The sequence below is a fragment of the Vombatus ursinus genome, unplaced genomic scaffold (assembly GCF_900497805.2).
Source record: "Vombatus ursinus unplaced genomic scaffold, bare-nosed wombat genome assembly UNPS02014813.1, whole genome shotgun sequence".
Classification (NCBI taxonomy): Eukaryota; Metazoa; Chordata; class Mammalia; order Diprotodontia; family Vombatidae; genus Vombatus; species Vombatus ursinus.
Window position 1 is genome coordinate 8,907,198 of NW_020954591.1, and position 20,831 is coordinate 8,928,028.

General features: G+C 39.7%; 1 protein-coding gene across 2 annotated transcripts in view; it reads right to left on the reverse strand.

The window, feature by feature from the left end:
- B3GLCT (beta 3-glucosyltransferase) overlaps positions 1 to 20,572 on the reverse strand; it is a 122,134-nt gene extending 101,562 nt beyond the window's left edge. For both annotated transcript variants that reach the window (XM_027835194.1, XM_027835193.1), the window contains exon 1: positions 20,349 to 20,572. In XM_027835194.1, the coding sequence (XP_027690995.1) occupies positions 20,349 to 20,415 (67 nt within the window). In that variant the 5' untranslated portion in view covers positions 20,416 to 20,572. The remainder of the gene's footprint in view (positions 1 to 20,348) is intronic.
- Between the last annotated feature and the right edge of the window lie 259 nt (positions 20,573 to 20,831).

Here is a 20,831-nt window from a genome sequence, read left to right on the forward strand (position 1 = left end):
GAAAACAACACTAATAAACGAAACTCCAAAATTAGGGAAAGGAGTAGTAACAAACAGGGAGAGAGGGTAGTTTGAAGGTGAAGAGAAGAGAGCTAGGAGAAAAAGGGTTGCTTTAAAATAAATGAAGCTAAAATAACTGATGAGACACAGTACTCTATCTACAGAGGAAGAGGGGAGTAAATCCTAATTTGAAAGTAAAAGACAACATTAGGGACAAATGGAAGAAAATATAAACCCCGCATAACTTTACATTTAAATGGATTAAGAAATCCATTAATTTTTTTTAAAGTGACAGATTGGATAAGAAAAGCCCCAGGATCTGTTGCTTACAAGAAACATATTGCCTTTTTTTTTAAAAGACATACACAGAATAAAAATGAGGGGCAAGGGGAAGGAAAAAAACATATTTTATCTTAGAGGCAATAGGAAGCCACTGGTAGTATTGAGTAAGGGAGTAATATAGTCAGACCTGCTCTTAGGAAGAATTATTTTGGCAGCTGTATGGTGGATGGACTGGAGTAGGGACAGATTTGAGGCAAAGGGACCAATAAATTAGAAGGCTGCTGCAATAATCCAAGCAAGAGGCAATGAATGCCTGAACTAAAGTGGTGGTTGTGTGGCTGTGTGAGTAGTGAGAAGGGAATACTGTGAAGGCATATGATTGTATATATGACGTGAGGGGACAGGAAGAAGTTGAGGATAACAAAAAGGTTGAGAATTTAGGGGCAGCTGGGAGACTGAAAAGATGTTTTAAAATCAAAAGAGGTTTGGGTTTGGATGGAAAGAGTTCTGTTTTTGACAAGTTGAGATGGAAATGGCTATGGCCCTTCCATTTGAAATGCAGGCAATCGGTAATACAGGACTGAAACTCAGAGAGAGAGAGAGACTAAGCCTAAATAAATAAATACTCTCTGCTAATGACACCCAGATTTATGTTATCTAGGAGATGCAGAGGTTATCAAATGAATGCATAGAGAAAGAAACAGGAGCCAGGACAGAGCTTTGGAGTATAGCCATAGGTAAGAAGCATGATGTGTTAGCAAAAGAGGTTGAAAAGGAAGTCAGACAGTTGGTGGAGAACCAGGACTTGAGGCAATTGTGCCATAATGGATAGAGTTTTAGATCTGGATTCAAATCCGTCCTCAGATACTTACTAGCTGCATGACCTTGGTTAAGTCTAACCTCTCTTTGCCTCAGTTTCATCAAGTGTAAAATTAGGATAATAACAACATTTACCCTAGAGGGTTGTTGTGAGGATCAAAAGAGACAATATTTGTAAAGAACTTGGCACAGTGCCTACCATGTAGTAGGTGCTATATAAATGCTTACTCCCTTCCTCTCCCTTACCCCCATTCCCCAGGACTACTGTATACTGTACTAAAGCTGTCACCACTGTCAAGTCAATTTGCATTTTAACAGAGACAGGAAGCCTTTAGCCAAAATAATCTTTATTTGCAGAAATTCAGGCATCAGTAATATAGACATTGTTACCCTTTTCTTATGGATAAGGAAACTGAGATTGAAAGAGGTTATATGATTTGCCTATCACCTGGAAGGGATCTCAGAAACTATATAGTCCAACCCTCTCAGGTTAGGGGAGTTGCATGACTTTCCTGAAGTAGGATGGTGACTCTTTGTGACCCCGTGAACAAAATCATGTCAATGCTGTCCATGGGGTTTTCTTGGTAAAGATGCTGGAATGGTTTGCCATTTCCTTCTCCAGTGAATCATGCAAAATAAGATTAAGTGACTTGCCCAAGGTCACATGGCTAGTAAGTGTCAGAGGATGGATTCGAATTCAGGTCTTCCCAAACTCAAGGCCCAGCTCGCTATCCAGCCACCTAACTGTCTCTTACAGGATGTTTACTCATGCCTATTTATTAGCTACATTTATGGTACCAGACTATACTCAAAAAGGTATCATAAAAATGGTTAATAAACATACATATTATATAGAAAAATAATATTGCTATGTGAACAACTTTGTTCAGTATCATAAATTGCTTAAAGTTGGCTTTTCAGATATTGGGATGTTCTGCCAATTTGAAGCATCTAAGGACTATGGTTAAGCAAATATTTGTTTCTTATTGATTTTGCTCCTTCACAAGATTTTTCAAGGAGTAGCTTTGTAATTAAGATACTGCACTTTCTCTGTATTAAATTTTTATCCATAATAGGGAAATATAATTCTCTTAATTTAACATCCACAGTGATTCATCATCTTATAATTAGCATTCACTCTTACTTCACTGGGGCAGGTCAAGTTAGCAGTAAAAGAAAGAAGTCTCAACACAATATATGACTGGAGGTTTCTCAAGAATGTGTAGTGAAGAATGCTCTCAGAAAAACCTGGAAAGACTTGCATGGGCTGATGCAAATTGAAATGTACTGTGTACAGAGTAACAGCAATATTGTAAGATCAGCTGTGAATGACTTAGCTGTTCTCAGTAATACAAGGATCCGAGATAGCTCTGAAGGACTTATGATGAAAAATGCTATTCATTCCCAGAGAAAGAACTGAATGTATCTGAATACAGATTGAAGAATACTTTTTTTTTTACTATATTTTTCTTGAGTTTTTTTGGTTTGTGTTTTCTTTCACAACATGACCATTATGGAAATGTTTTGCATGGCTACACATGTATAACCTATATCGAATTGCCTGCTTTCTCAATGTGGGGGGAGGGGATGTAGAGGAAGGAAGGGAGAGAATTAGGAACTCAAAGCTTTAAAAATGAATGTTAAACATTATTTTTTTATGTAACTAAGGAAAAATAAAATGCTAAATAAATTTTTAAAAAGAAAAAAAGAATGTGGGCAAAGGGGGGCAAATTTTTATCTTTCTTGGAGTGGGTTTCTATTAATCACTTGGCAAAGCCTCATACAAGTTCATTCTGTTATCATTTGTTTGATGATGCAATTCTTTTATAGTGCATTATCAAGAATGGAAAATTGACTAACAATACAAATGAATTTTCCAAATGTTCCCCTTCACAATGAAATAATAGAAATAACAACCCCTCACTTAGAAAAGGCTTAACTTAGTCAAGTGAAATTGCTGCTACCTAAAAATATATATGCCTTTAACTGAAATAGCCTTCCAAAAATGACTTTTATTTATTAAAAATTGACATCAACATGGATTAAAATTCAGAGAAGGAATTAAACAAAATTGTCCTTTCCTTTGTCCTTTTTTTTTTGCTGTGACCATAAAACATCATGTTCATTAAATTCATAAATTATCTAAAACTTAAAATAGTGATATTAGAGTCATCAAAGCCACATAGTACTCGTTAATATCTTCATCAACATAGCCCTACCTAGTACTCTCTAATGTCATAAGGTACTCTCTAATACCTTTTATAAAATCAAACACAAAATATTTTTCTCCCGGCCAGAGAAGGCAAAAAAAGAAAACTTTTGGCCCTGTCAGGACAATTGGCTGCACAGGATTAATGTTGCCATACCAACATAATTATTTAATGAGCTCTACCCTTCCACTTTCTTAATCTAAATAAAATTTTAAAATACTCAGAGAATACAGTGTATTTTTAGAATAGAGTGTGCAATTGACCACAAATCCATGTCAGCATCAACTCAAGTAAAATCTCTATCAAGGTTCTTGGGTGGGCAACTGTTGCAAATAGTGGGGAAACAAAGCATATTTCATGTATAATAACACTTTCTTCTTCAGTCCTTTAGTCCTTTGTACTAAGACATTGATAGGCAAAAACAAACAAACAAACAAAATGTTTCAATTACATTCCACAAAGCTCCTACTACTTTAGGTACTGACTAGGGATGTTATAGGGAAGCCAAATAACAGCAATGGACAAATTGTGGGCCTGGAGTCAGGAAGACCTGAGTTCAAATCCAGCCTCAGACACTTACAAGCTGTATGACCCTGGGCAAATCACAACCCTTTTTGCCTCAGTTTCCTCATCTGTGAAATGAGCTGGAGAAGGAAATGGCAAACTACTCCAGTATCTTCACCAAATAAACCCCAAATGAGGCTGGACATAACCACAAAGAGTTGGACATAACTGAACACACAGGGAAGTTATAAAGATTACCTAATTGTGCCAAACTACAATTTTAAAAATAAATTTTACTTTTTCCTATATTCACTTTGAAATCTGGAGAACTAAGGAATCTAGGTAATTGGCAAGCTGGGAAGCTATGCTTAACACGTGAATGAGGGCAGACAATGAAAATAAGGGTTTCTCCTCATACTTTTAACCAAAGTCACCCTGAAATACTAACACATCTAACCTTTGAAACCAATCAAATTTCTATGGCAGGGACCAGGATTTGACCCCAGAGTTTAAGAACTCTTCTGGTATCACCAGGAGGTTGGAAAACCAAGTAGGGCAGGAGCAGAGGGCTTCCCAGCCTTCCTCTCTCTTTTGCAAACCCTAAGGCACTATATAAATGTCAGTTATTTCTATTATCATTTATAACCTCCCTTAGTTATCTTTTTTATTCCATTATAAATTCACCTCTACCTTATGAAAAGTAAGATTTTTCCTCATAACTCTATTGTTTCTGTTTTCTTGATTTTTTCTTCACAAGTTATTCTGATAACACTTCATTTTATAAATCAAATTAAATTCAAAGAAGCACTAGATTATGCTAATTAACACCTCATCTTTCTCCTTGTCAACATGAGGGGGTCTTGGTGATTATCTGCTCTCCAGCAGAAGCAGAAATAGACTGACTATCCTGGAGCTCTGGGATCAAAGGTGGCTCTAAAAATGAGTACACTCTGAGCACGGAGGCAGATTTCATGCTGCTGTCAACATCATGGGCACTTACTTCAGGGGCAGTTAGTGTCAAAAATTACTTTTTTTTAAAGTTACTGAGGGGAGAGGGTTCTATGGGGCATTACTTTGCTTCTTGTGACCTACTTAGAAGATACATTACTCAGCACTATGTCAAAAAGCATCAGAGAGCCCAACACATCTGCTAGTGTCTTGCCTAAGTCTCCTTTCCCTAGAGCTTTCTAATTCTAATTCAATGCGTTGTGAAGAGTACCTTACACTACAGGATGCATAACCTCCAGATCTTATTTTCTGGTAGACGATTATATGCTTTGAAGATAAACCAGGGCAACAGAGGAATTAAAAACCAAATGAAATGGTGGCCAGGCAACACTAATCTGTAATCCGCGTCTACCCCATCTCCTCACTCCCATCCTCCTGCACCAGATTTTCTCCTTTTCCCTCTCAGGCAACGTACACTTGCCTGCGAAGGTCAGCAAGCCAGAACCAGATAAGACCAAGGCAGGAGAAGCCAAGCCAAGTTCATTCCATCTCTTTCTATGCATATCAGAGTCAGAAAAATTCCTTGGCCCCTAGCAACAAGGAGTCAGTCAGCCAACAAGCATTTATTAAGCTCCTATTATGTGCCAGGCATTGTGCTAAGTATTGGGGATACAAAGAAAAGCAAAAAAACATTCCCTGCTCTCAAGGAGCTCACAGTCTACTGGGGAAGACAACACGCAAACAACTATGTACAAACAAGATAAATACAGGATAAATTGGAGATAATCAACAAAGGAAAGGCACTAGAAAGAAGGATCAGAAAAATGCTTCTTGTAGAAGGTAAGATTTTACTTGGGCCTTGAAGGAAGCCAGAAGACAAAGATAGGAGGGAAAGTTCTGAGAATGGGGGACAGACAGTGAAATGCACAATGGAATGTCATGTTCCCGGAAGCCAGAGTCACTGGATCATGGAGTATTTGGGAGTGAGTAAGGTATAATAAGACTGGAAAGGCAGCAAGGGGCTAGGTTATGAAAGACTTTGAACCCCAGATGATTTTATATTTGATCACGGCAGTGATAGGGAGTCGGTGAAATTTACTGAATGGTGGGAAAGGGGGTTGAAAAGGTCAGACCTTAACTTCAGGAAAATCAATTTGACAGCTGAGTGGAGAACTGACTAGAGTGGGGAGAGACTTGAGTCAAGGATCCCAACCAGAGGGCTAATACAATAAATCCAAGTATGAGATGGAGGGCCTGTACCTTAAATTGCAAACACAGAGAATGAGGGGGCAAAAAACTCTAAAGCCTGAGTTCTCTCCTACTGTTCTAACATCTATGGTTTTCCTTTTCCCATTCAAAAGTAAATCCCTTTCAATTCCACTGGAATCTGCTAATGGACTTCAATTTTTAGGATAAGAAAAAAAGAATGCTTAGCATCAACTCTGAATAATTCATAATACAAATGTCTTTGTATGGTCCCTGTAGGGTCATAGCTTAGTGGATAAAGATCCAGCTTTGGAACCAGGAAGATTTGGGTTCAAGTCCCACCTCTGACACATACGGTGATGTGACCCTCAGTAAGTCACTTAACCTCTTAGTTTTCTAGTGAACTCTCTAAGATGATCGATTGCAGGGAAGGTGTTGACTTGCATTGGTAGCAGGAGTTTCCTCACCTGGGAGCTCTATACTAAAAAAAAAATTACAGGTCCAGTAGCTTCATAAAGCAAAGAAAAGAACACAAGACCAAGTATCATAAGACCTGAGTTCCAATACTGGCTCTATCACTAACTTGCTGCGTGACCCTGATCAAGTCACTTACTCTCTCTGACTCAGTATATCAATTTACAAAATGGGAATAATAACCACCTGCCCTATGCCAAAGGGCTATTGTACAGAGCATCTAACAAAATGTATGTGAAGCATTTAGAAAAACAATAAAATTCCTTGCAAATTGATAAAGACATGCTATATTTATTCTCTAACATTGATTCTACAAAACAGCAAAATTTGTTTACTTGCCTTAGTAGCAAAAAACTGCCAACATCTCTCCCAATACAAACATATACATGCTGGGGAAGAAAGCAGAATGATGGAGTGGCAGAACACCCAGCCTGGAGTCAGAAAGATCTAAGTCCAATCCTCCCATTGAAGATATTTGCATAGGACGCTAGACACTAGCAAGCATACCACATTAGAATAATTAATCTTGCAATAGTAGGCATTTTTTTTTGGGTGGAGGGAGCATCCAAGACTGGAGGCAAGAAATCTTGTGGGTAGGCTGTTCTAATACTCAAAGCAAGGAGTAATGAAGACCCAGGGTGTTATAGTAGGAAAAGAAAGGAGACTGTAGAAATTATCAGAATTATAAGGGAACTGGGAGAATAGTACCAGGAAGTCAAGGGAAGAAAAAATATCACAAAAGAAGGGGGTGCAATAAAAAAGTGTCAAAAGATCAAAAGATAATGAAGACTAAAAAAATAAAGTGTTGTTGTTGAGTGGTATAACGGTTAGAGTCCTGGACTTGAAGTCAAGAAGATCTGAATTCAAATCCGGCCTAAGAACTTTACTAGCTGTGTGACTCTAGGCAAATCACAAAGGCTATGTCTGTCTAAGTTTCCTCATCTGTTAAAAATGATGGGGTTGGATTCAATGGTCTTTTCTAGCTCTAAATCGATGACACTGTCTATGCCAACATACTAATAAGAATTCCCTTTTCTAAAGGCTACATAGCTCAGGCTCCAGGCAGTCAGTAACAGAATGAAGCAATCTGCTGGGATCCAGGAAGTTCTTTTTCCCAGCTCCAGGGGACCTTCATCTGTGGAGACTTAGCCAGGCAGTAGTGTTGACAAGGAGGGCAACCTGAAAGCGGGGGGAATGGGACAAAACAGTAGAGACAAGAAGCAGGACTAGGAAGAAAGGTCGTGACAAAACCACTTCTCCCTTTGAACTCACTCCTGGCCCAACTTTGACCTCATTCCATCTGGAATTCACTGTTGGCAGGAAAATGAATTTCTGCAAAATTTCGTTTTACAATACACTCTTCAAAAAGGCATCTAGCTACCCAATACATCAAGGGGTAACAAAATTCAAAGACAAAAAAGAAATATCTGAGTTTAAAGATGAGAAAATGATTACAACATGTACTTTGCTTCTCTAATTTGGACCATGTTTAAGTCAATCACTCTGCTTTTGGAAAAGAGACACCATTAGAACACAAGGAAAAAATTAAACTCACAGATAGTGTGTTAGAAACCTTTAAAACATTATTTTCAGAGGAAAAGAGAGTGAATTATCAGATAAGTACAACTTTAAAAAAAGACAAAAGGTGCCCTATATTTCAAAATTTTCCCTAGTCAATTGTCATATCTGAATCTGTGACCTGTACAACACAACATAAACTTACTGAAAATACTAACACAGTACAGGTATGCTCTCACTTTCAAAAGACCCAATATGCAAAAATTCAAACTAAAAAAAAAATTAGAAGGTAATTATTTGTAATATACTTTCACTAAAATCCTATTTCAATGCTCCATCATGGTATAACAATAACTAATATTTATATAGCATTTTATGGTTTATAAAGTGCCTTACAAATATTATCTCCTTTGATTCTCAAAACAATCCTGGGAGGTAGATGCTATTATTACCTCCATTTTACAGATGAGGAAACAAAGTTTAAGCAAACAGTTTAAGTGACTTGACCAGGTTTAAGTAACTAGGAAGCATCTGAAGTTGGATTTGAACTCAGTTCATCCTGACTCCAAGTTCAATGTCCTCTCTATTGTGTCACATTGCTGCCGAGGTGTCTGGTATACTATGAAGGTGACCCTGGGTTCTCAAAGTCTATGCCATCAGAGCCTGAGTTCTAGCAGGTTCTACCAAGCTGAAAAGGCTCAGCATACAAACCCAGGTAAAGAACGACAATCTCAACAATGTGAATTATCACCATATGGTTGATCACCAGGTGATGGTTTTTCCTTTGGACCCAACAACTCATGAAACTGTCTTCAAACGCACTGAAATACTGCAATGGAGGGATTGCCTACAATCATGAAATCACAAATCTTTTGAAATACTGAAGTGTGTTCATTACAAAAAAAAATTATTCAAAAGTAAGTTTCTACCTACAAATCACCGGAAGCTGATAATAAGTTCCCCTAGATCAGTCACAATTACGTTCAATTTACACACACACACACACACACACACACACACACACAGTAAACTTACAAATAACTTTTTGGGAACATGGATATTACACAAAATATTATATAGATATGTATATATATGAATGTAAGTTTTTCAAATCATGGTCTTATAAAGCATTTACACAATCTGAAACTCCCAACTGATCTTGCAAACTTTGACTCAGTTAATTTCACAATTCCTTGGCAGGGCAAATAGGCCACTATCATTTTGGATAATGAACAAGCCATTTTACTACTTGGGTATTTACATCATGCCATCTGTAAAATGTAGTGGCCTTTAACCCAAAGGACTGTTATGGGGAATGCTTATTCTGCTTGACTCCATAGGGAAAATGAATCTTGTTCTCCTGACTATTGAGTCCCTGGCAGAGATTACCATTTCTTGAGGACCTCCATCCCCGCTCAAATTATTCTCAGCTCATTTAATCTCTAGACAGTCACACTTCTTCAACAGCCTCCCCCCAAAAAGAGAAGACTCTTTCTCCCACCTTCTCCCTTTCCTTCTCCCACCCTGCCCTACCTTTCAGGCTGCCCTTTATGTAGTGTCTTTTCCCATTAGGAGGTAACTTCCTTGAGAGTCAGAACCATCTTGTTTTCTTCTATTTTATCTCCTGGGTTTAGTACAGTTCCTAGCATGTAGTAAATGCTCCATCTATCTAAAATTAATAGAAGAGCCAATAGGTGCAAGTTACAGGGATGTAAAATTTGGTTAACTATGAGGAAAAATATCACTATAATTGAAACTGTCTGAGAATGTAGACAGCTAGTTGGCATAGTAGATAGAGTGTTGAATTTGGAGTCAGAAAGACCTGAATTTAAATTCCACTTTTGATACTTACTACAGGTGGGCAAACTCCTTAACCAATTTCAATCTCAGTTTCTCTATTCGTAAAATGGATATAATAACACAGACACAGTAGGATTTTTGTGAAGATCAAATGAGATGATGCATGGAAAGCACTTTGAAAACCTTAAAGTACTATATATAATTGCTAGTTATTGAATAACTCATTAGATAGTAAATTCCCTGTAAACACTGATGTTCAAGGCTGGATAACTGCTTTCAAGAATGCTGTAGATCAGCGAAGCATACTATTTGCTCCTTTTTTTCTTCTGTTTTGTTTTGTTTCCTCTTTCTTGTGGTTCCTCCTATTGGTTCTAATTCTTCATTACAACATGACTAATGTGAAAATATGTTTAATAGGAATGTATATGTAGAGCTTATATCAGATTGCATGCTGTCTTAGGGAGGGAGACAGCAAGAGAGGGGGAGGAAAATTTAAAACTCAAAAGTGTATGGAAGTGATTGTTGAAAACAAAAATAAATTAATAAAAAAACAATAGAAATACAATAAAAATATTTATATACCAAAAGAAAAAGAATGTTGTAGATCAGTCAAATAACAAAGATGTTAAGTGGCTACTTACTATGTGACAGAGGCATTGTGACTAAGAAGACAGATCCAAAAAGAGAGAGAGAGAGAGAGAGAGAGAGAGATGGCATGGACCCACTAGTCAAGGAGCTGGACTTGATAATTGCAAGATTTTATTTCTCTAACATGATAATGAATCAGCAGAGAAACTAGAAAACAGACTCAAACCTCTGAACAGCCAAACTTAAAAAGAGCAGCATTTCAAGAACAGAGTTCCTCTGAGAGGTTGATTACTCTCCAGGAGAGCAAATGCCACTGAAACCAGATTTCTTATTTTCAACGACCATTAGAGGAGTACACATGAGATTAAGGCATTATGTTTTTCCCTTTTACAAAATTAATCCCTGTTTTATTTTAAAAGGAAAAAAACTAGAAAGATCATAGGTAATAAGCATCCATAGTTAATCATTCATAGGCCTGACTCCTATTGAGCCTTACTGGGGAATCATAGACTTTAAGGGCTGTAAGGAATCTCTGAGGTCCTGTAGCCCAAGTTACAGATGAACAAGAATCACCTCTAAAACTATCCCCAACCAGTGGGCATCCAGCCCTCTGCAGGGGACCTGAATAAGATCCTGGATAAGAATCCTCTCCCTGCCTCCCAAGGAAGTTCATTCCATTTCGGGATAACTCTGCTTGTCAGAAGTTTCTTTATGCCCAAGGTAAAATCTCCCCCTTTGAAATCTCCACCCACTGTTGGCAGGTCTGTTCTGGGACTGAGATGAACAAGTTGAATACCTAACAGATCTCCAGATACTTGAAGACAGCTATGGAGTTCCTCCTGGGTTTTCTCTTCTGGATAAAAGTCGCTCAGGTCCTTCAACTATACCTCTAAGTACAGCATAAGGCTATGAGCCTTTACCGGCCTGGATGTTTTCCAGCTTACGTGATCTCCAGACCTAACAAGAGATATGGCTATTACCTCCCTTGTTCCAGACCCCATGCCTTTCAATGAGATATAACATATCATTAACTTTTTTTGGTTGCCATATATTGAGTGTGTGAGGTCTAATATAGTAATTTCAAAAATATACATTTTAAAAGGGTATAGCACTCATACATTTATACATCACGGAAATCTTTGTTTTTCTTTTCCAAGACTTGCTCGTTTAGCAGGCAGATTTCAGAAAAACCTAGAAAACTTAAATGAACTGATGCTGAGTGAAGTGAGCAGAACCAGGAGAACACTGTACACAGTAACAGTAGCATTGTGCAATGACCAACTTTGATAGACAGCTTTTCTTAGCAATACCATGATCTAAGATACGTCCAAAAGACTCACGGTGGAAAACGTTATCCACATTCAGAGAAAGAACTATGGAGTCTGAATGCAGATCGAAGCATGCTATTTTTACCTTTTGTTTTTTCTGTCTCATGGTTTTCCCCTTTTGTTCCAATTCTTCTTTCACAACATAACTAGTGTGGAAATATGCTTAATACAATTGTACATATATAGCCTATATCAGATTGCATGCCATCTTGGGGAGGGGGAGGGGAAGGAGAAAAAAATTTTGGAACTCACAATCTTATAAAAGTAAATGTTGAACACACACATACACACACACACACACACACACACACACACACACACAGACTTACTATGTGCCTGGCACTGGCCTGATTCAAAGAAAGGTAAAAACATAAACCTTGCCCTCAACCAAATAACTGGTAGAACCAATCAAATACTCAAGGGACCCCCTAATAAGGGAGACAGCATGCACATAACTACTTACTTGTAAGTGTGAATGGAAGAAAATCTGAGGCACAGCAGTAGTAGTGGAGAGGGGTGAGGGTGGGAAATGTGAACCAGGAAGGAGCTCTTGGAGAAGGTGAGAGTTGAGCTTTTTGAAGGAAGCTAGAGAAGCCAGGAGATGGAAATGAGGAAAAAGAGCTGTCCAGGCCTGAGGAACAGCCAGAAAAAAAAAAAAATCACAGAGGTGGGAGATGGTGTGTGGTATATAAGGAATAACAAGAAAGTCAATGAAGCTGGGTCTTAGTAAGCAGGGGGAAGTAAAGTACAAAAAGAATGGAAAGGTGGAAAAGGGCCAGGTTTCAAAGGACTTTAAACATCAGGTATTATATATGAGATATTTGTTGGTGGAGGAGAACTTTTAAAGCTGAATTATATTCTGGGTCAAATGTTTAGGGTTTTGGTTTTTTTTTTTTTTTGTAGTTAACACACTATGCTTTGAGATACAACAATTCCTAACATTAAAATTTAAAATTTAATAACTCAACATGCAAGTGTCTCATTGGAACCATTATGATCACAATAAAAGGTCTTAGGATAATCAATGGGGAGAATAAATTAAAAAAAAAACACCAAGACCTGCTCATCTGATAGCCTATTCTAAATGAAACAATAGGAAAGAATCTGAGTTTTAAAGTTGGAAAGAAGCTCAGAAATCATCTGGTCCAAACTGCACCAAAACGGAGATTCCCACTAGAACATTTTTGACAAATGACAGTCAATTTGGTCCTTCCTGAAGAGCAACAATAAGTATGAACCCACTCCCTCTTCCTTTTGGCGATGTGAACCCACTTCTCCAAGTCATGGTCTCTAATGTCAAGAAGGACACATCTAATCCCTCTTCTATCCCTTAAATACTTGAAGACAATTATGTTTTCTCTAAGTCTTTTTTTTCTCCAGGCTAAACATCTCCAGTTCCCTAAGCCTGCCATTTCCTAGTCTGGTTTTCTTTTTCTAAACACTCTCCAGTTTATCAACGTTCTTCCTAAAATGTAGTGGCTAGACTTGACCACAAAATTCTATCTGTGGACTACCCAGAGCAGAGTACAAAGAGACTTACTTCTCTTCATTCCTGAAAGTTATTTGCTTTGTTGGCTCTCGTTTTTATCACTTTATTAATTCATACTGAGCTTTTAACTCCCTAATGTCCCCAGACGTTTTTAGTAAAACTGATCTCTAAATGTGCCTCTTCCACGCTGCACTTACAAAGCTCTTTCACTTTTCTTCTCTCTCTCTTCCTCCTCCTCCTTCTCCTCTTCCTTTCCCTCCTTCCCCTTTCCCCCTCCCCCTGCTCACTGCCAAAAGCATAAACAGCTAATCATTTGTTGATTTGACAAAATGATAATTTCATTTTTTTAAAAAGATATAGGAACCAATAAAGAAAAAAACCTATTCTGGATCTGATTCTCACTAATAAATAACGCCTCTGTGGTGGAAATATTGGGAACCTGGATGGAAGTTCCCATCATAGAATCTATGACAGATGAGAGGAATGGTGGGTATAGTCTGACACATATCCTAGATTTTAAGAAAGGAGATTTCAAAGGGTTCAGAGAAAGAATAGATAGGAACCTAAGACCTAACATTCAATGAAGAAAATTACCCCAAGAAAAAATGAGAAACTCATGAATGAAATCAGAAGATCATGGATTTAGACCTAAAAGTGGCATTAGAGGCTACTGAATCCAACCCCCTCATTTTACAGATGAGGAAACTGAGGTACAGAGAGGTTATGCAACTTGCCTAGGGTCTGAGATAGAATTTGAATCCAGGTCCTCCTGACTATAAGTCTAGTGCTCAAACTGAACTAAAGCCAGGGAACCTGAGGTAAAAAAGAGGGGTTTAAAGCTCTTTGGATCAAAATGAGCTAGGATGGGACAATAATGAGGGAAAGCCTGCAAGGAAAAGAAAGGGCCGCTGAACTTTTATTTTGCTTCTGTTTTCTCTGCCAAACAGAAGGCCTTTTGAACTGGAAAGGGCAGATCAAAAATGGCCAATAAAGAGCTGTTATTAAAGATAAGTAAGGAAATAATGGAGGTATCTGTCATTTGATGAGTCCAGCTGTAGGTATAATTTTATTTTATTAAATATTTTACACAGGCTCTCATTCTATTCTTGTGGAAAAGATGGAGAGATGTGGGCTAGATTTAGACAATAGTACTGTTAGATGTATTCAGAACAGGTTGAAAAGTCTGACCCAAAAGAATAGTTATTAATGTTTCAATGTCAATTCAGAAAGAGGTCTCTATTGGAATACCATAAGGATCTGTACTTAGCCCTGGGTTGTTTAACATTTTAATCAATGACCTGAATAAATGTATTGATGACGTGCCTATCAAATTTGCAGATGATACAACACTAGGAGGAATAGTTAACACATTGGAGGACAGACAGGATCCATAAAGATCTTGAATGGATAGAGCACTTGGCCAAATCTAATAAGATGAATTTAACAGGAGTGGATATAAATATCTTGCATTTGGGTTTAAAAAATCAAGATCGGAGATACATGGTTACACAACAATTTGTCTGAAAAATGGGTGGGGAACCTGTGGCCTTCTAGATCCTTAAGTGTGGCCTCTTGACTGAATCCAAATTTTACAAAGCTAATAAATTTGTATTCAATCAAAATGACACACTTAAGGGTCCAGAAGGCCATATGTGGCCTCAAGGCCACAGGTTCCCCACCCCTGAAGGGTTTTATATTGTACACTCAGATAGAGTGAACCACGGGATACGACCGACAAAAAAAGCTAATGTGATTTTAGGTTGCATTGAGACCTAATGCCCCAGACTAAGAAGGTGACAGACCCACCATACTCTCCCCTGTTCAGATCATTTCTGGAGCAATGAATTCAGTTCTGGGCAACATGTTTTAGGAAGGATATTAGTTGGAAAGTGTACAAAAAGGAAAATCCAGATGGTAAAGGATGGATTGATGGAACTAGGGATTTTTAGCTTGGGGAAGAGAAGACTTGAAGAGAATATAATAGTACACTTCAAGTATTTTAATAATTATTGCCCAGAATTAAACTTATTCTATTTGGTCCCAGAGAAAAAATTAGGATTGATATAAGAAAAAATATTCAAACAATTAGAGCTTTCCAAAATTAGAATGGGCTGGCTCAAGAGGTACTGGCTCCATTTGAGGTTTTCAAAACAGCCTAGATGCCCCCTCATTGGACTGTAGAAATCTTTGGTCGGCAATGGGGTAAACCAGACAACCTCTGGGGTGCTCTCCAAGTCTGACTCTATGAAAGCCTGAAGTGGGAGTCACAGGTCCTGAACACAGGACTTTTCTCTGCTCAGTCACCCACTCATGACTTGGGACCTTGGACAGGTCATTTGCTTCCCTGTACCTCATTCACCTTAGAAATTATGAACAATAATTTATCCCCTAGTTCACTGGAATGTTGTGAAGATTAATTTGATGTAATATATAAAGAGCCTAGAGCTTCTTGCAGAAAAGCAAAATAACTAAAATATATTATCATCTGAGTTGCATGAAATATTCCTTTAGGAGGGGAAATTAGTCATATCCCTAGAAGAACATAACATTTTTGCATTTTGTGAGGGTGAATACCAGTAGGAGATTAATTATTTTAATAAGAAGGTTAATAAATTTTAATCTCATTTAATGGTACTTTTAATCATTCTTCTGTCAAAACCTGCAGCTTTACTGTAGTAATCACTTAGATAAAAGACTACTTTTTTTTCCACTGTGTCTACCATGGACCATTTTGTAAACATACATTTTGAGGGAAAGCTTAAATCATCTTGCTCTAGCTAAAACTTGGAAACAGTGTTAAGATACTGTTCCTATTTTAAAATTGTTTATATTTTCTGGTAGTTCAGTTCAGTATTTATAACTATTAAATTATCTCATGATTTCTAATTGCATACCTTTTCCCCACTGGGATGAGTTTGGTGAAAATCATCTCAATTAGGGCTCTGGCTGAATGGTAAGGATAAAAGGCAGGAAGAAAGGGAGGAAGGAAGGCAAGAAAGAAGACAGGGAAGAAGGAAGACAGGAATTAAGGTAGGCAGAAAGGTAGGCAGGAAGGTAGTCAGAAAGGAAGCATTTCTTTAAGCACCTACTATGTGTCAGACACTATGCTAAGCACTTTACTAATACTATCTCATTTGATCCTCACAACAACCTAGGAGGTGGGCACCGTTATGTTCTCCATTTTATAGTAGAGGAAACTGAGGCATATAAAGGTTAAATGACTTGTCCAGGGCCCTATAACACAACCAGATTATAAACTCCTGGAAGTCAATGATCTTACAATTGAATGTATTCCCAATATTTTCCAGTATCTATTAAGGATCAATATTTGTTAACTGATTGATTTCATCTGAGAGATAAAAAAAAATTAATCAGCAAAGGGACAAATACAAATCACTAGGGCACACCACTGGAGACCTCCTGAGATGACACTGAACCATTAAAGACTACTCTTTGGGCGGGTATAACATCACCAGTCCTGAATCCATCTGACTAGACTGTCCAGCCAACATCATTCCACCTTTTCCATATGAATAACAAATAAGAATAGTTTAGGGATCAGAAACTCAGTTCCAAAGTGCAAGGAAAAGGCAAGAAGCCCAGTGAATTTGGAATTGGAATCAGAGGACCTGGTTTTGAATCTCAGCTCTGCTACGTGTGAGATCCTGGACAAGTCACTTCCCTTTTCTCTTAATTTCTTCTTGTCTTAAGTGAGTAGATAGAACTACGTGATCTCCAACACCCAGGAGTATAGTGGAGCTAGCCCCCAACAGCTTATGAGAGTCTATTGCTAAATTTTCAATGAGATCATTATTCCCTAGATATCAGCAAACATGGCAAAACAGAGATTTATTGTTCTTTTGATTTTCTAGGTGTAAGAGATTAATTGAAAATGTTAACAATGCAGATTAAACTTTTAAATGTCTTTCAAGTTTTTGGAGAGTCAGTTGTTAAACACTTATCATCACACTCTTGCCAACATGCCTTCCAGCTATAAAACCTAAGATCCTCAAGTCCTATGTCCAAGGTCACAAAACTAGTTAATGTCAGTCATTGTTGGAGCAGACATCTGTTAAATCCCTTTCCTTCATCATTCTGGACCTGCAGAAACTCTGCTTTTGACAAGCCTGAATGGGATTAGAAAGCTAAAAGGATACAGTCCAAAGCTTGTAAGGGAGAAAATACATTTGAGCCTTGGAATCTATCTCAGCTCCAAATCATGAGGATGGTATTTAAATACTGCCTTTGTTTACTGCCATTCTCAGTGGCTTGACAGGGACAAACTACTGATGATATTTTAATTTCCAAAGCAAACTCATTGCTAAATCAGGCAAGGCATTTGTGCTATATTAAAGGAGATGTGAGCCAGTCTTCCATCATCCCCAGGTCCAATCAACAAAAGAATCAGAGTGCCACCTCAAAAATTCTGCAATAAAAGTGAAGAAATTCAGTTGATTTCCACACTGGAGGAAGCCATGGTCTGGCTTCATAGGAAACACAGCATTTGAACCCAGAAGATTTACTCCTAATTTTGTGAGCTTAGGTTAGTTACTCACTACCTCTCAGTCAGTCAGTCAGTCAGTCGGTCAGTCAATCAGGCAGCCAACAAGAATTTAAGAAGCACTTACTATATTATGTGATAGATACTGTGCTGGAATTAGAAAGGAAGACAGAGAACAGCCCCCTGCTCTATAGGAGCTCCCAGTCTAATGAGGGAGATGGCATGCAAACGAACCACCATGTACATACAGCTATATATAATGTAAGACAGAGGTAAGCTCAGAGGAAATGGGAGGAAAGGAAGGGAAGGAGACCAGGAAAGGCCTCTTGCAGTATGTGGGATTTGAGCTGAGTCTTTAAAGGGAGCCAGGGAAGTCAGGAGTTCCCTCAACAGTACATTAGGGATCAAAACACTTGCACTACCTACCTTACAGTATTGTTCCAAAGATCAAGAAACAGTAGGTGCAAAGGCTTTAGTAAAGCAATGTATGTCAGCCATTATGAACAAAAACCTTGCCTTGGTGGGAACTAGTTCTGCTTTATTTCTTTGCCAGATCATCAAAGCTATTTCCCTAAAGCTGTAATGTCTCACAAGTACTTTCTAACAGGTTTCACAGTTTTGTTTATTATTCGAATCAGACAATTCCACTAAAAACACTATTTCAACAAATGTTAATTCAGTTGATTTTTAATAATCTTTAATATTTTTATCAAATTTAAGGAAAACTTGTATCCCAACTGATTGGCTTCCTAATGTGAACTATATTTACATAAACGTTTTATATACATATACACTTTTTATGGTTATTATAAAGAAATCATTATATAAAATCCGTTATTAGTATTACTAGCAGTAAAATACACTCTTGGAGTATTAGTAATTACTATTATTATTAACAATACTAAATTACCAGTTTCTGTCACCTCCCCCCACTCCCTAGCCCTTTTCTTCTGCAACAGCAAGTCCTGGGCAATAAGCCAACGAACAAACTAGTCACCTAGTCAGTTTCCTAAACTACCAATCTTATCATATACAAGAAAAGCATGACGAGCAATAATATTCCCTCTTTTAAACAAATCTGATAAAGCCACCTTCTTTCTACCATCACATATAGCCTTCTCTACCCAAACTATTAGACCAGTTTTAATTCTATTGTTGCTTAATTAATTATGCACGTTAACATTTAATTACAAATTAGTCATCCTTCTATCATTTCACACTTACCGAACACTTATAAAATGCCATAAATAGCATACAGCAGAGACGAATGTAGTCCCTATACAGAAGGCTGACAATCTAAGTAGTAGTTCCAGTGGGCCAAACAGCAGCAGTGAGATACTGAATCTTTTTTCTAAACAGTACCATACTGCCATGATTAAAAACTCAAGTTGCTGCATTTGTAAAGGCTCAAACCAACCTGAATTTGAAACACACTAACATTTCTCTCTTCCGGCACTACCACAGAGGGGAAAAAAAAAAATCAACCAGAATACTTCCTTAATTCCTAGCATGTAAACACATATCTCTATTACTCTACAAAATGAACGTATTGCAAACTTTTCGCCAATCGGTGCCAATGTTCACAACCATAATATTTTTTTCAACTTTTACACTAGCATTTTATGATGAAGTGCCCTCGGAGTAGAAAGGAAGGTGGGAGCTGGAAGGAGGGAGGGGGGAGATACTGCAGAATATGGGCAGAGACCATTATTTTCTCTAATTTACAAAGACTTTACTTAGGAAGTTCCCCCTCCTATTTCCCCACCCCCATCTCCACTGGCAAGTAGGTGAATGTCTTCTCTCCTCTCTGGCCTGGGAACTAAAAACGCACAAACGTCCCGGGGGGCTGTAAAGCATCTCCTCTAAGAGCCCACGGAGAGAAAAAGAACTCGCTGCGGAGCTGAATGCCACCATTTCAGTGGAACTCCTGCCAACCCTAGAACGGTGGCAGGAAGGGTTAAGGAGGGCGGGGGCCCGAGGGCCGAGGCTCGTGGAGCTGAGCAACAGGGACAGAAGAGGTCCCTCCTGCTGTGGGGTGAATCATCTCCTCTTACCGAAGAATCTGTCTCCAACTTACTGGGTGGGTGTAGAGGAGGGAGAAGGGAGGAAGGAAGGAGGAAAGAGGAGGATGGGGCGGGGATCACACAACCGGTTTCCTTTTTTAAAGTTTCTTGCAGTTCCACATTGACACCGGCGCTTCTGGTGGGACTGAGCACTCCCCCCTGGCGACTTTAAGCCCAAGGTCAAGTTCTCTCGGGGTGGAGAGGGGGGGAAGAAGCCAAGGAAGGGGGAAGTGGAATTCCCGGTAAGGAAGACGGGACGGCGTCTGGGGGCTGGAGGAGGAGGGCGGCGGTGGCGGTGGCGGTGGCGGTGGCGGTGGCGGTGGCGGTGGCCAGGCTAGCCCGTGGGAGTCGGGCGGGCGGGCTGCACCTGGAAGCAGCAGGACCGGGAGAGGGCCCTCCGTGAGCAGCCCGGGAAGGAAGGAAGGGAAGGGACGGGACGGGACAGGACGGCACGGCCAGGAGACTCGGGAGCCGGGCAGCGCTGCCCCGGGAGCGCGGGGCTCCGCGCCTCGCGCGCGCCCTCCCGGGACTCAGGGGCCGGGCAGGAAGCGAGCCCCGGGACCCCGCCTCCTCTCCCCGCTCTCTCTTCGCCACTGCCCCGGGCCGCCCGCTACTTACCCAGGGAGCAGGTAAGAAGCGCAAGCACAGCCGGGACACCGAGCAGGCAGCGAGCAAGCGGCCGCATCCCCGTGCCTGGAGCTGCGCTCTCCTCCAGCCTGCGGAGTCGGAGTCTGCGGGCAGGGGCACTTGGGACTGGAGCCCGAGCTGAGCGGCGGTGGCCGTGGCCGTGGCAGTGGCTGCTGCTACAGCTACAGCTACAGCTACTGCTGCTGCTGCTGCTGCTGCTGCTGAGCCGTCTCCGCCCGCTCGCCGCCTCCTCTCGGCCGAGTCTGGACGCGCCCTCTAGCGGCAGGCAGCGGGATGGCGTCCCCCCAACTCCTGGCCCGAGGCTGGGGGCTGCAGCGGCGGGGCGCCCCAGGACGGGGCGGGAAGGCTGGGGACCCGAGGGCTCACTCCCGCTAGGTCCTTAATCCCTTCTTGCCCCGGCCCTCCTTTCCTCCGCCCGTTCAAAGTCTCCAGGCATCCCAGGCTTCTACTTTT